The sequence below is a fragment of the Esox lucius genome, chromosome 16 (genome assembly GCF_011004845.1).
Source record: "Esox lucius isolate fEsoLuc1 chromosome 16, fEsoLuc1.pri, whole genome shotgun sequence".
NCBI lineage: Eukaryota > Metazoa > Chordata > Actinopteri > Esociformes > Esocidae > Esox > Esox lucius.
In genome coordinates, this window is record NC_047584.1 from 15823355 (window position 1) to 15836252 (window position 12898).

Consider the following 12898-nt stretch of genomic DNA (forward strand, 5'->3'; position numbering starts at 1 on the left):
AACCGCAATAAATGTTACACCTTAACACAGCAAGTAACGTGCTATGATTTCAGCAAATAGGTTCATCACTTAGGTAGGAAAATGTCATAGTTCCACTTCTGCTGTTGGATATGAGAGACAGCAGAGAGATGTACCTGGCAAGGTTGACCCGGGCCTTCTGTCCCCCACTGAGGGTGGCTCCTCTGTCCCCGATCACTTCCAGGTCACCATCAGGCAGCAGCTCCAGGTCCTAAACGTGCAACACAGAAGCGCAGTACACCACTTAACACGGGCAGTCAATAACTTCACAGTGTTCAGGGAATTAAATATTTGCCAACCAGAGTCTTACCCTCTTAAGGGCGCAGGCTCTGAGGACCCTCTCGTACTTCTGAGGGTGAAACTCTTTGCCAAACAAAATATTACTCCTGATGGTCCCTGGGAAGATCCAGGGTTGCTGGGAGGAGTAGGTCAGTTCACCTGTAACCTTGATCCCACCCTTATCTGGGGTCAGTTCCCCCAGGATGGTGCTAAGTAGAGATGACTGCAGAATGGAAGAATAATATAAAGAAAAAGACCGTGATATACACATCCCATACGGGAGACAACCAATTCGGCATAAAAATAATAGATGATAATAAAGGCCCACAGACAGAAAATAATGCTATTATATTCCTTTTTTTGCAACTATGAGCAAAATTCTGTGTGGACCTGTCAAAAGTCAAGATATGGAATTAAATGGAAGCATCCTATCCAGTGTAAAGTAATGTGAAATTTATGTAAGGAATCCATTGGCATAATTCCTTTTTAAGAACCAAAAATGACAATATCCTCACCCAGACAATCGTTGATACATTCTTGTTTTGCACCACTATCATACACCTACATTCCCTCCATCTTTAAGTCTCATACTATAACATGCTAGACTCACCTTTCCAGCCCCGACTGGCCCGATGACAGCCAATAGCTGCTCTGATCTCACAGTGAAAGACAGGTTCTGTAGCGTTGGAGCATCTAGAGTCTGTACACACCACACAGAAACACTGGAGTGGGTGACCAGCAACCTCACAGTACACAGGCCATTTATGGTGCACCAAAGACAGAAGGTGTCATTTACAGTAACCCACAAAAGTGAGTACACCCCTCACATTTTTGTAAATATTTGAGTATCTTTTCATGTGACAACACTGAAGAAATGACACTTTGCTACGATGTAAAGTAGTGAGTGTACAGCTTGTATAACAATGTAAATTTGCTGTCCCCTCAAAATAACTCAACACACAGCCATTAATGTCTAAACCACTGGCAGCAAAAGTGAGTTCACCCCTAAGTGAAAATGTCCAAATTGGGCCCAAAGTGTCAATATTTTGTGTGGCCACCATCATTTTCCAGCACTGCCTTAACCCTCTTGGGCATGGAGTTCACCAGAGCTTCACAGGTTGCCACTGGAGTCCTCTTCCACTCCTCCATGACGACATCATGGAGCTGGTGGATGTTAGAGACCTTGCGCTCCTCCACCTTCCGTTTGAGGATGCCCCACAGATGCTCAATAGGGTTTAGGTCTGGAGACATGCTTGGCCAGTCCATCACCTTTACCCTCAGCTTCTTTAGCAAGGCAGTGGTCGTCTTGGAGGTGTGTTTGGGGTTGTTTTCATGTTGGAATACTGCCCTACGGCCCAGTCTCTGAAGGGAGGGGATCATGCTCTGCTTCAGTATGTCACAGTACATGTTGGCATTCATGGTTCCTTCAATGAACTGAAGCTCCCCAGTGTCACCAGCACTCATGCAGCCCCAGACCATGACACTCCCACCACGCTTGACTGTAGGCAAGACACACTTGTCTTTTTACTCCTCACCTGGTTGCCACCACACACGCTTGACACCATCTGAAACAAATACGTTTATCTTGGTCTCATCAGACCACAGGACATGGTTCCAGTAATCCATGTCCTTTGTCTGCTTGTCTTCAGCAAACGGTTTGCAGGCTTTTTTGTGCATCATCTTTAGAAGAGGCATCCTTCTTGGACGACAGCCATGCAGATCAATTTGATGCAGTGTATGGTCTGAGCACTGACAGGCTGACCTCCCACCCCTTCAACCACTGCAGCAATGCTGGCAGCACTCATACGTCTATTTCCTAAAGACAACCTCTGGATATGACGCTGAGCACGTGCACTCAACTTCTTTGATCGACCATGGTGAAGCCTGTTCTGAGTGGAACCTGTCCTGTTGAACCGCTGTATGGTTTTGGCCTCCATGCTGCAGCTCAGTTTCAGGGTCTTGGCAATCTTCTTATAGCCTAGGCCATCTTTATGTAGAGCAACAGTAAACATTTTCTGATCCTCAGAGAGTTATTTTGCCATGAGGTGCCATGTTGAACTTCCAGTGACCAGTATGAGGGAGTGTGAGAGCAATGACACCAGATTTAACACACCTGCTCCCCATTCACACCTGAGACCTTGAAACACTATGATGGATATTTGGATATTTTCACTTAGGGGTGTACTCACTTTTGTTGCCAGCAGTATAGATATTAATGGCTGTGTTGAGTTATTTTGAGGGGACAGAAAATTAACACTTTTATACAAGCTGTACACTCTCTACTTTACATTGTAGAAAAAGGGTCATTTCTTCAGTGTTCCTCACTTCTGTGAGATACAGCATTCTTCCACTTGAAAGCGGGTGCATGGTCACCATGTCTGCACGGATGGCTTGAATTAGGTTTGGGTGGTATGGCACTGGGGTTGTCAACAGTTTGCGGCCATTATTTATCTTCAAGCTTTCTTAAGTTTGCACGCTGTGATGCATCAAAACATTGCGCACATCCCTTTGTCCCGGGGTAATATTACCGCTCTCCCTCCTCTTCCCCCCATTTCTTCCCGAAAGCAAAACATTTGAAGTATGTGAGCACACCACGTTTGACTGCACAAGACTAATGCTCAATGCTACATGTGACCGAGGCATACTTAAGCCTCCACACCTTGTCCCAGTAACAGACTAAATCCTGGATTTCCACCATGCAGTCCTTCTTATCTGCCACAGGGAGTCCTAGTAGCTGCGTCTCAATTTCATCCAACATCAGGAAATTCTAGGAAAGAAGAAAAATCATCAGATAAGCGAGAGACAAAATGAACTACAATTCAGACCATAAATGAAGCTCATTGGAACCACATATACAGTGAGGTCCGGAAATATTTGGACACTGACACAATTTTCACAACTTTGTCTATGTACGCAACCACAATAGATTTTAAATGAAACAACCGAGATGCAACTGAAGTGCCGACTGGCAGCATTAATTCAAGGGGTTGAACAAAAATATTGTATGAAACGTTTAGGAATTGCAACCATTTTCATACCAAGTTAACACAATCATAAATAAAATGTTTATTTTTAATACTTTGTCGAAAATCCTTTGCAGGCAATGACTGCTTGAAATCTGGAAAAGCATGGACATCACCAAACGCTCGATTTCCTCCTTTGTAATGCTTTGCCAGGCCTTCATTGCACCTGTCTTCAGTTGTGGTTCGTTCGTGGGTCTTTCTGCCTAAAGTTTTGTCTTCGGCAAGTGAAATGCATGCTCCATCAGGTTGAGATCAGGAGATTGACTCGGCCATTACAGAAAATTCTACTTCTTTCGCAGTAGGGCTGCACGATATATCGTTTCAGCATCAACATTGCGATGTATGCATCCGCAACAGTCACATCGCAGAACGTGCGATTTAGTAAGGTAAACATATATCAGTCTACAATATATATATATATATATTTTTTTTTTTATGTTAAAGTAGCATTATATCTGTCTGATATAACGTAATTTACTCTTATTTATGAGTTATTGGATACACAGTATATTATTATTATTATTGACGAAATGATGAGCAAGGAACAGGCAAAAAAGACCAAAATGGAGAATTTGGTAGCAAAAAGAAATGCATCATCAATTACATCGAAATATTTCAGATACAGATAGGATGATGTTGACCAAAAACAGGTACTTTGTCTAGAGTGGCTTGCAATTGTCACAACATGAGGCAACACGACCAATTAGATCATTTAAGGTGGCACCACAAATCTTCGTATGACGAGTACAAAGCATCTCAATGCCCTCCAAAGCAAAAATCTATTTCGGATGCCTTTGCCAGTATTACACCATATGAGAAAGGTTCCAAAAGGCAGAGAGAAATCACAGCAATATACAGCAAAAACAGAATTGTGGTCCAGACGGACAACGGAGCCCTACATAAGTCTGACCATACACTTTATTAATGAGGACTTCCACCTGAAACGACGCTGTTTGCAAACTGCATTTTTCCCAGAGGGTCATACAAGTGAGAACATCGCAACAGGGATGAGAGAAGCTTTAGCTGATTGGGGCCTAGATGAGTCGTCTAGTCTGTATAACAACAGACAATGCAGAGAACATGGTGAAGGCTGCCGCCCTGAACAAGGGGAACAGATTGCAGTGCTTTGGCCAAAGACTGCATCATTCAGTTGGTAAGTTATGCCCAATTGCACATTCTATTTTACTACTGTTTCTATTGCTATACTATTACTGTTACATATTATTACCAAGCAACTTGTTCTGAAATATAAACATTTTCATAAGATTCATGAATGAAGAATGAAACACACAGACTGTCAGGTTGATAGCCAAAGCTCTGAATGCCAGGGCTGATATCCTATGGCATTAATGTTTCATATCTATATATCTCTGCTCTCTTTTTTATGTTTAAATGTTGCATTTGTTTACAATAACAAACAATGGAATTAAATGCCCCTATATTTTGGGTTATCATTAAGTAAAATAGTTAGTTCTAAACTCATGAGATATAAGTTATATGTGAATTATTATTGTGTTATATTATAGGTCTTTAAAACATAAAGAAAGCATGCTGAAACTCAACATTTTATCTGTAAATAACTAATTGTGTAATCATTTGCAAAACAGATTTATGAGCAATTAATTCATATAAATCATTTATTAAAGTAAATGTATTCAATGTGTATAATAATAAGTCCTATATTTTGTCTTTGTATTTTCCCTTAGAAAATGCAGTGAAAAAGGATGGACTCATTGACAGTGCTGCAGGTGTCTGCAAGAAGCTGATGGGTCACTTCTCTCAGAGCTGGAAGGCCAGAAGTGCTCTTGAAAGAGCCCAAAAGGGACTCAATCTACCTTAACATTTCCTCATATCAGAATGCCAAATAAGATGGGGCTCCAGACAGAAGATAATCAGCAGAATACTAGAGCAGCAGAAGGCTATAACTCAGGTCCTGTCTGAGGACAGGAAGACACGGCATCTAATTCTAACCTGGCAAGATACAGTGAGGAGAACAAGTATTTGATAGACTGCCGATTTTGCAGGTTTTCCTACATACAAAGCATGTAGAGGTCTGTAATCATAGGTACACTTCAATTGTGAGAGACGGAATCTAAAATATAAATCCAAAAAATGTATTTGCATTTTATTGCATGACATAAGTATTTAATCACCTACCAACCAGTAAGAATTCCGGCTCTCACAGACCAGTTAGTTTTTCTTTGAGAAGACCTCCTGTTCTCCACTCATTACCTGTATTAACTGCACCTGTTTGAACTCGTTACCTGTATAAAAGACACCTGTCCACACACTCAATCAAACAAACAGACTCCAACCTCTCCACAAAAGACCAGAGAGCTGTGTAAGGACATCAGGGATAAAATTGTAGCCCTGCACAAGGCTGGGATGGGCTACAGGACAATAGGCAAGCAGCTTGGTGAGAAGGCAACAACTGTTGGCGCAATTATTAGAAAATGGAAGAAGTTCAAGATGACGGTCAATCTCCCTCGGTCTGGGGCTCCATGCAAGATCTCACCTCATGGGGCATCAATGATCATGAGGAAGGTGAGGGATCAGCCCAGAACTACACGGCAGGACCTGGTCAATGACCTGGTCAATGACCTGAAGAGAGCTGGGACCACAGTCTCAAAGAAAACCATTAGTAACACACTACGTCGCCATGGATTAAAATCCTGCAGCGCACACAAGGTCCCCCTGCTCAAGCCAGCGCATGTCCAGGCCCGTCTTAAGTTTGCCAATGACCATCTGGATGATCCAGTGGAGGAATTGGAGAAGGTCATGTGGTCTGATGAGACAAAAATAGAGCTTTTTGGTCTAAACTCCACTCGCCGTGTTTGGAGGAAGAAGAAGGAGTACAACCCCAAAAACACACAGCCAGGGCAACTAAGGAGTGGCTCCGTAAGAAGCATCTCAAGGTCCTGTAGTGGCCTAGCCAGTCTCCAGACCTGAACCCAATAGAAAATCTTTGGAGGGAGCTGAAAGTCTGTTTTACTCAGAGACAGCCCCGAAACCTAAAGGATCTGGAGAAGGTCTGTATGGAGGAGTGGGCCAAAACCCCTGCTGCAGTGTGTGCAAACCTGGTCAAGTACTACAGGAAACATATATCATCTGTAATTGCAAAGGTTTCTCTACCAAATATTAAGTTCTGATGTATCAAATACGTATGTCATGCAATAAAATGCAAATTATGACTTAAAAATCATACAATGTGAATTTCTGGATTTAAGTTTTAGATTCCGTCACCTGCAGTTGCAGAGTACCCAGAAATAGAAATAGAAATTACAGACTTCTACAAGTGGGAAACCATGCAAAATCGGCAGTGTATCAAATACTTGTTCTCCCCACTGTATGGATGTCCTGGAATCTGTCAGTAAGTCAAACCCACTGCTGGACTTCACAGATGCACTCTCAGGAGAATACTTTGTTAGTGTCTCATATGTGAAGCCAGTTCTTCACCCCTATTTCAACACTTCAATGCTGCTAATACAAGAGGGAGACAGATTTGACCAAGACCTTGAAAACTGAGATGTTGCACTACATCAACAAGAAATAGAGATGAAGCTACTCAGGAGCTGCTAGATGCGGCTTCTTGTTTGGACCCCCAGTTCAAGAGGGACTTCTTCAGTGAAGACAACAAGCTCCAAGTCAAGGCCAGAGTGGCATCAGAAATGATGGAACGCCAGGAGGAGATGTCAAGCAGCAGCACTGAAGTGGAGCCTGAAGTTGCTGATACGTCCCAGGCAAAGAAAGCCAAGAAGTCCTTGGGAAGTTTCTTTAAACAGAACAGAGCTGCAGCAAAGGGTGATTCCTCTCTGACCTGCAACGATGCTGTGGAAGCAGAATTAAACAACCACCTGCTAACACATTTTCCGTAAACAAAGCAATGAGCAATGTATACATGCTTAAAGTCAAGTTATTATATTTGAATAGAATTTAGATTTACTATATTATTCTACAGTTGTGAGAAAGAAATATATTTATTTTACAAGATACTCAGTCCAGATATTTGATTTTATACAGTTGAAAAGTTAAATTTTATCGGCATTTGTCTAGCCATGATGATCAACACTGTTTTCCTTTGGCACTGTTGCTAAGAAGAGTATATTTTAAAAACAAAAGTATGTGAAATACAATGGTCCTGTGTTGATATATGTTTCTATTTTCAAAAAGGAGGTTTGTAATAAAAATATTTATGTAATAAAATGTTAAATGACTTGATTTGGTCATTCACATGAATTCCCTATGGTGATAATGAAACTCCCTCTGTAGAGAATGTTTAAACCTGGTTGGAGTACTGAGATAAAGGCTCCTGTAATCTCCTGGATCCCTTATAGACACCACACCTCTTCATTCACAAATGAGCCCCTTTATTTTAGTGTAAGCAACATGGATTATTAATATCATAACATGTTAGATCATTGACTTTATCCTGAATTGATATTTCCAATATCGTGCAACCCTATTTCGCAGTATGTTTTGGGTCATTGTCCATCTGTAAATTGAAGCGCTGTCCAACCAACTTTTATTTTGATGTTTTTTGGCAAAGTCTAATCTGTCCATTTTATTCTTGCTTATGAATGGTTTTCACCCTGTGGTGAACCATCTGTATTTTCTCTCGTGAAGTCTTCTCTTCCTGGTAGACTTGGATAATGATATGCCTATCTCTTGGAGAGTGTTATTCACATGGCTGGGTGTTGTGAAGGGGTTTTTCTTTACCATGAAAAGGAGCCTACGATCATCTACCACTGTTGTCTTTCGTGGACGTCCAGGCCTTGAATACACTCAAATTAAAGCTGCACCTTAAGCCCATATTTATTATTTAACTGTAACTTGAATATATTTTGGTAAACAGCCAAAATAACAACACTTGTGTCAGTATCCAATTATTTCCGGACCTAACTGTATATAAAAATAATAACTAATGATGTACTGTAAGAGCCTGCAGGTGTCCATTTACAGCAGCAACATCCTCAACTATACCAGCTCTACCTAGTTCCTTCCTGGGTCTAGGCTAAAGCTGCTCCTAGATCTCAGGTCAGTTCTAACTAACTGTTAGTGCTAAGACTGGGGGAGGGGGGAAGAAAATGTGCATCTTGGGGGGCAATGTCAGCCAAAGGCGTTTACCTTGATCCTGCGGACGCTGATGAGAGCCTCGGACACTTTCTCAATGGCATTGGGAAAGAAAAGTGTGATGGTGAGTCTCACCGCCCCGTACAGAGACACAGCCACAAACACCCGGCTGGCTGAGATCCTGTTCCCCGTCAACACGTAGACACTGAAGGTGATGAAAACGATGATCTTGCTGGCCACGAAGAAGGAGGCCATGTTGAGTCCTCTCAGATATGAGCTCTTCATGATCTTGGAGATCTCCTTCCTGAAAACACAGGGAGGTTTTCAAATGTCATAATACTAATTACATTGTCCTAAGGAGCTTTCAACCTGTCTAACAATAGTGGTTTGCATATTAGCACTGTTTTACTTTCGATAGCTTACTGTATAAAATTAGATCTGGTTTACTTTAAATAGTCTACTGTATAATATTAGAATGGTTTACTTTAGATAGCTTACTAAATAAACATTAGAAATGGTTAACTTTAGATAGTCTACTCAAATAGTACAACCTGTTTGCTTCAGATAGCCTACACTCTAAAATGAGTATTTCTTTGGAGTGATGGTATTAGATATCCTGCTGTTGAAGGAAAAAAAGGGACTGTGTCAGGTGAGTTCCTTCAGGGTATCTCTAACACATTCCCATGTCTGAAACTCGTGACACCATGTCAGGTGCTGAGTAACTCAGATCCTCATGACTATAATGACTATATAATGTCTGCCAAGTTAATTTCCCCAATAGGTAGAGGGGCAAAAGTATTACTTAACCATTGAGACTGATCACAGCATTACTATTTCATGTCATTTAGACTGATGTAATAGTTAAGTTCATTATACAGACGTTAGGTCAAATAATGTGTGTCTGTCCATTTCATTTCTGCAACCACTTATTAATAATAACATTATGATGCAAAACTAGTTACAGGGAGACACAAGGTAGTAGGTTTTGAAAATGTTTGAAAATATCTGATGTTTTATTACATTTTATACACAATAACTGTTACAAAAGGTAGAATGACATCAGTGTAATTCAGTTATAACTTATATTTGAACTGTTAATGTAACATGATTTTGGAAAAATAAATATATATCACCTTCTGACTTCATCTACCAGAGCTGCAAAAGGCTTCTCCCAGGCGTACATCTTGATTATACGGATCCCAGAGACCACATCATTCATTATGCGGATTCTGTTGTCTGTCAAGGCTGCTGTTTCGCCCCTAAAGTAAAGCATTATTATAGTTACATTAGTAAACAAAATAACTGAAGGTCAGGTTGAACTTTGAAAGTGAGTACACCCCTCACATTTTTGCAAATATTTGATTAGATCTTTTCATGTGACAAAACTGAGGAAATGACACTTTGCTACAATGTAAAGTAGTAAGTGTACAGCTTGTTTAACAGTGTAAATTTGCTGTCCCCTCAAAATAACACAACACACAGCCATTAATGTCAAAACCGCTGGCAACAAAAGTGGGTAGACCCCTAAGTGAATATATTATTATAATATATTATATATGGTCACAAGAATGAGGATATCATCTCAATTGCAAAGTGTGAGAAAAAGAAGTGCAAAGATAACTTCCAGTGAGATTTACTGAGAACTTTGCCCCGCATATACATATACAGTGGAGAACAAGTATTTGATACACTGCCGATTTTGCAGGTTTTCCCACTTACAAAGCATGTAGAAGTCGGTCATTTTTATCATAGGTACTCTTCAACTGTGGGTGACGGAATCTAAAACTTAAATCCAGAAAATCACATTGTATGATTTTTAAGTCATTAATTTGCATTTTATTGCATGACATAAGTATTTGATACATCAGAAAAACAGAACTTAATATTTGGTAGAGAAACCTTTGTTTACAATTACAGATAGCATACGTTTCCTGTAGTTCTTGACCAGGTTTGCACACACTGCAGCAGGGATTTTGGCCCACTCCTCCATACAGACCTTCTCCAGATCCTTCAGGTTTCAGGGCTGTCACTGGGCAATACGGACTTTCAGCTCCCTCCAAAGATTTTCTATTGGGTTCAGGTCTGGAGACTGGCTAGACCACTACAGGACCTTGAGATGCTTCTTACGGAGCCACTCCTTAGTTGCCCTGGCTGTGTGTTTCGGGTCGTTGTCATGCTGGAAGACCCAGCCACAACTCATCTTCAATGCTCTTACTGAGGGAAGGAGGGGCCAAGATCTTGCGATACATGGCCCCATCCATCCTCCCCTCAATACGGTGCAGTCGTCCTGTCCCCTTTGCAGAAAAGCATCCCCAAAGAATGATATTTCCACCTCCTTGCTTCACGGTTAGGATGGTGTTCTTGGGGTTGTACTCATCTTTCTTCTTCCTCCAAACACGGCGAGTGGAGTTTAGACCAAAAAGCTCTATTTTTGTCTCATCAGACCAGGTGACCTTCTCAAATTCCTACTCTGGATCATCCAGATGGTCATTGGAAAACTTTAGACGGGCCTGGACATGCGCTGGCTTCAGCAGGGGAACTTGCGGGCACTGTAGGATTTTAATCCATGACGGCATAGTGTGTTACTAATGGTTTTCTTTGAGACTGTGGTCCCAGCTCTCTTCAAGTCACTGATCAGGTCCTGCCGTGTAGTTCTGGGCTGATCCCTCACCTTCCTCATGATCATTGATGCCCCACGAGGTGAGATCTTGCATGGAGCCCCAGACCGAGGGAGATTGACCGTCATCTTGAACTTCTTCCATTTTCTAATAATTGCGCCAACAGTTGTTGCCTTCACACCAAGCTGCTTTCCCATTGTCCTGTAACCCATCCCAGCCTTTTGCAGGTCTACAATTTTATCCCTGATGTCCTTACACAGCACTCTGGTCTTGGCCATTGTGGAGAGGTTGGAGTCTGTGGACAGGTGTCTTTTATACAGGTAAAGAGTTCAAACAGGTGCAGTTAATACAGGTAATGAGTGGAGAACAGGAGGGCTTCTTAAAGAAAAACTAACAGGTCTATGAGAGCCGGAATTCTTACTGGTTGGTAGGTGATCAAATACTTATGTAATAAAATGCAAATTAATTATTTTAAAAAATTATCTGGATTTTAGTTTTAGATTCCGTCACCCACAGATGAAGTGTACCTATGATAACAATTACAGACCTCTACATGCTTTGTAAGTAGGACAACCTGCAAAACTGGCAGTGTATCAAATACTTGTTCTCCCAACTGTATATGCATTTATATAGCCAGGATTATAAAATACACCATTATATAGGCTTCTGAGAATTATTAGATAAGGATAAAGCATATTCACTTCCTAGTTAAACAAATATGGCTAACTGTTTTGTTATTAGTTAATGTTTTCTAGCTGGTCTGGCTAAACAATATCAGACATAGAATTGTCATATAAGATGAGAAAATATGGACCTTGGGGGGAAAAAAACTGAAATATCACCCACAAACCATATTGGCAGTGATGCATTTACTACATGAATTATCACCACAAACAAATCTGCATAAGTGGAAATGAAAAATGAGATCCAAAGACAAAGAATATATAAAGCCTCTACACAGCACACATTTTACCAGCAGGTGTAATGAAAGGTAAATGCAAAGACAATGTTCATTGCCGCTGTTCATTATGGTATAATAAAAGATGTAAATAGAATGGGAGTGTCATGAACCTCCACAACATTAGAAGCTAAATGTGGTTGTAGTTATGTTAATACACGCATAGTTGGCTCCAGATACATTTTGTGCTGTACTCCTCAAAGCTGACATGTCATGAGACCGCTTACTCAGACATGGTTCCCATCTCAGAAATTTGCCACAGAGCAGAAACTGGTCAGTTCGTAGCTGCAGATAAGTGGTGATTTGGTCAAAAGACAAAGGAATGTTTGCCTTGATATTAAGAACTACAGCCCGGGTAGGAGCTAAAAGTTTTTATGACACCATTAATGAAATCTATCTCAAAAGGAAAGATACATACATTTTCAACACAAAATGATACAATTATCACCTAATGATTTGCAATGAACTTCCTAACACAGTTTTGATGCATTTTCAGTCGCTTGGTCACAAGTTAATGCTGAATTCTGGTATTTTTATATTACTAGGATCTCCATAAGCCACAGCCTAACTAGCAGCTATGACGTTGCAAAATTAATCTTGTCCCTCTGCCACATGTCGGCTCTTCCCAGCTCAAGGATTTCCAGTGGGTAACAGTAGATGCAGTGCCAATTTGGCTGAAGTTAGGATTGACCTATAAAGTTATATATGGCACAGTCTCTCAGTATCGGGTGTATGCTATAAGATTTATGTATGTAAGATTTTATTGATTATAATAAACCATGTAAAGCCTAAGGATGGCTTATATCAGAAAACAAAGTCAAAATCACTGCAGTGAGGATCCATTTTCAATTATCTGAGTGGAATGTCCTTTTGAGAACCAGAATTTAACTTCTCTGAGTTGTTCTAGCAAAAAATGCCTCTGAGGAGGGCAT

At 40.8% G+C, this 12898-nt stretch overlaps 1 protein-coding gene across 6 annotated transcripts in view; it reads right to left on the bottom strand.

Moving 5' to 3' along the window:
• The window catches only part of LOC105024743 (multidrug resistance-associated protein 4-like), a 52742-nt gene that overhangs the window by 35054 nt on the left and 4790 nt on the right, over window positions 1–12898 (bottom strand). For 4 of the 6 annotated variants that reach the window (XM_020055077.2, XM_020055075.3, XM_010894856.3 and 1 more), the window contains 6 exons: window positions 9524–9649; window positions 8445–8694; window positions 2957–3064; window positions 908–997; window positions 329–520; window positions 135–229 (listed from right to left, as the gene is read on the bottom strand). In XM_020055077.2, the coding sequence (XP_019910636.2) occupies window positions 135–229; window positions 329–520; window positions 908–997; window positions 2957–3064; window positions 8445–8694; window positions 9524–9649 (861 nt within the window). Of the gene's footprint in view, window positions 1–134; window positions 230–328; window positions 521–907; window positions 998–2956; window positions 3065–8444; window positions 8695–8941; window positions 9010–9523; window positions 9650–12898 lie in introns of those variants that run through there. The other 2 variants (XM_020055076.3, XM_010894857.3) reach the window with 2 other exon arrangements.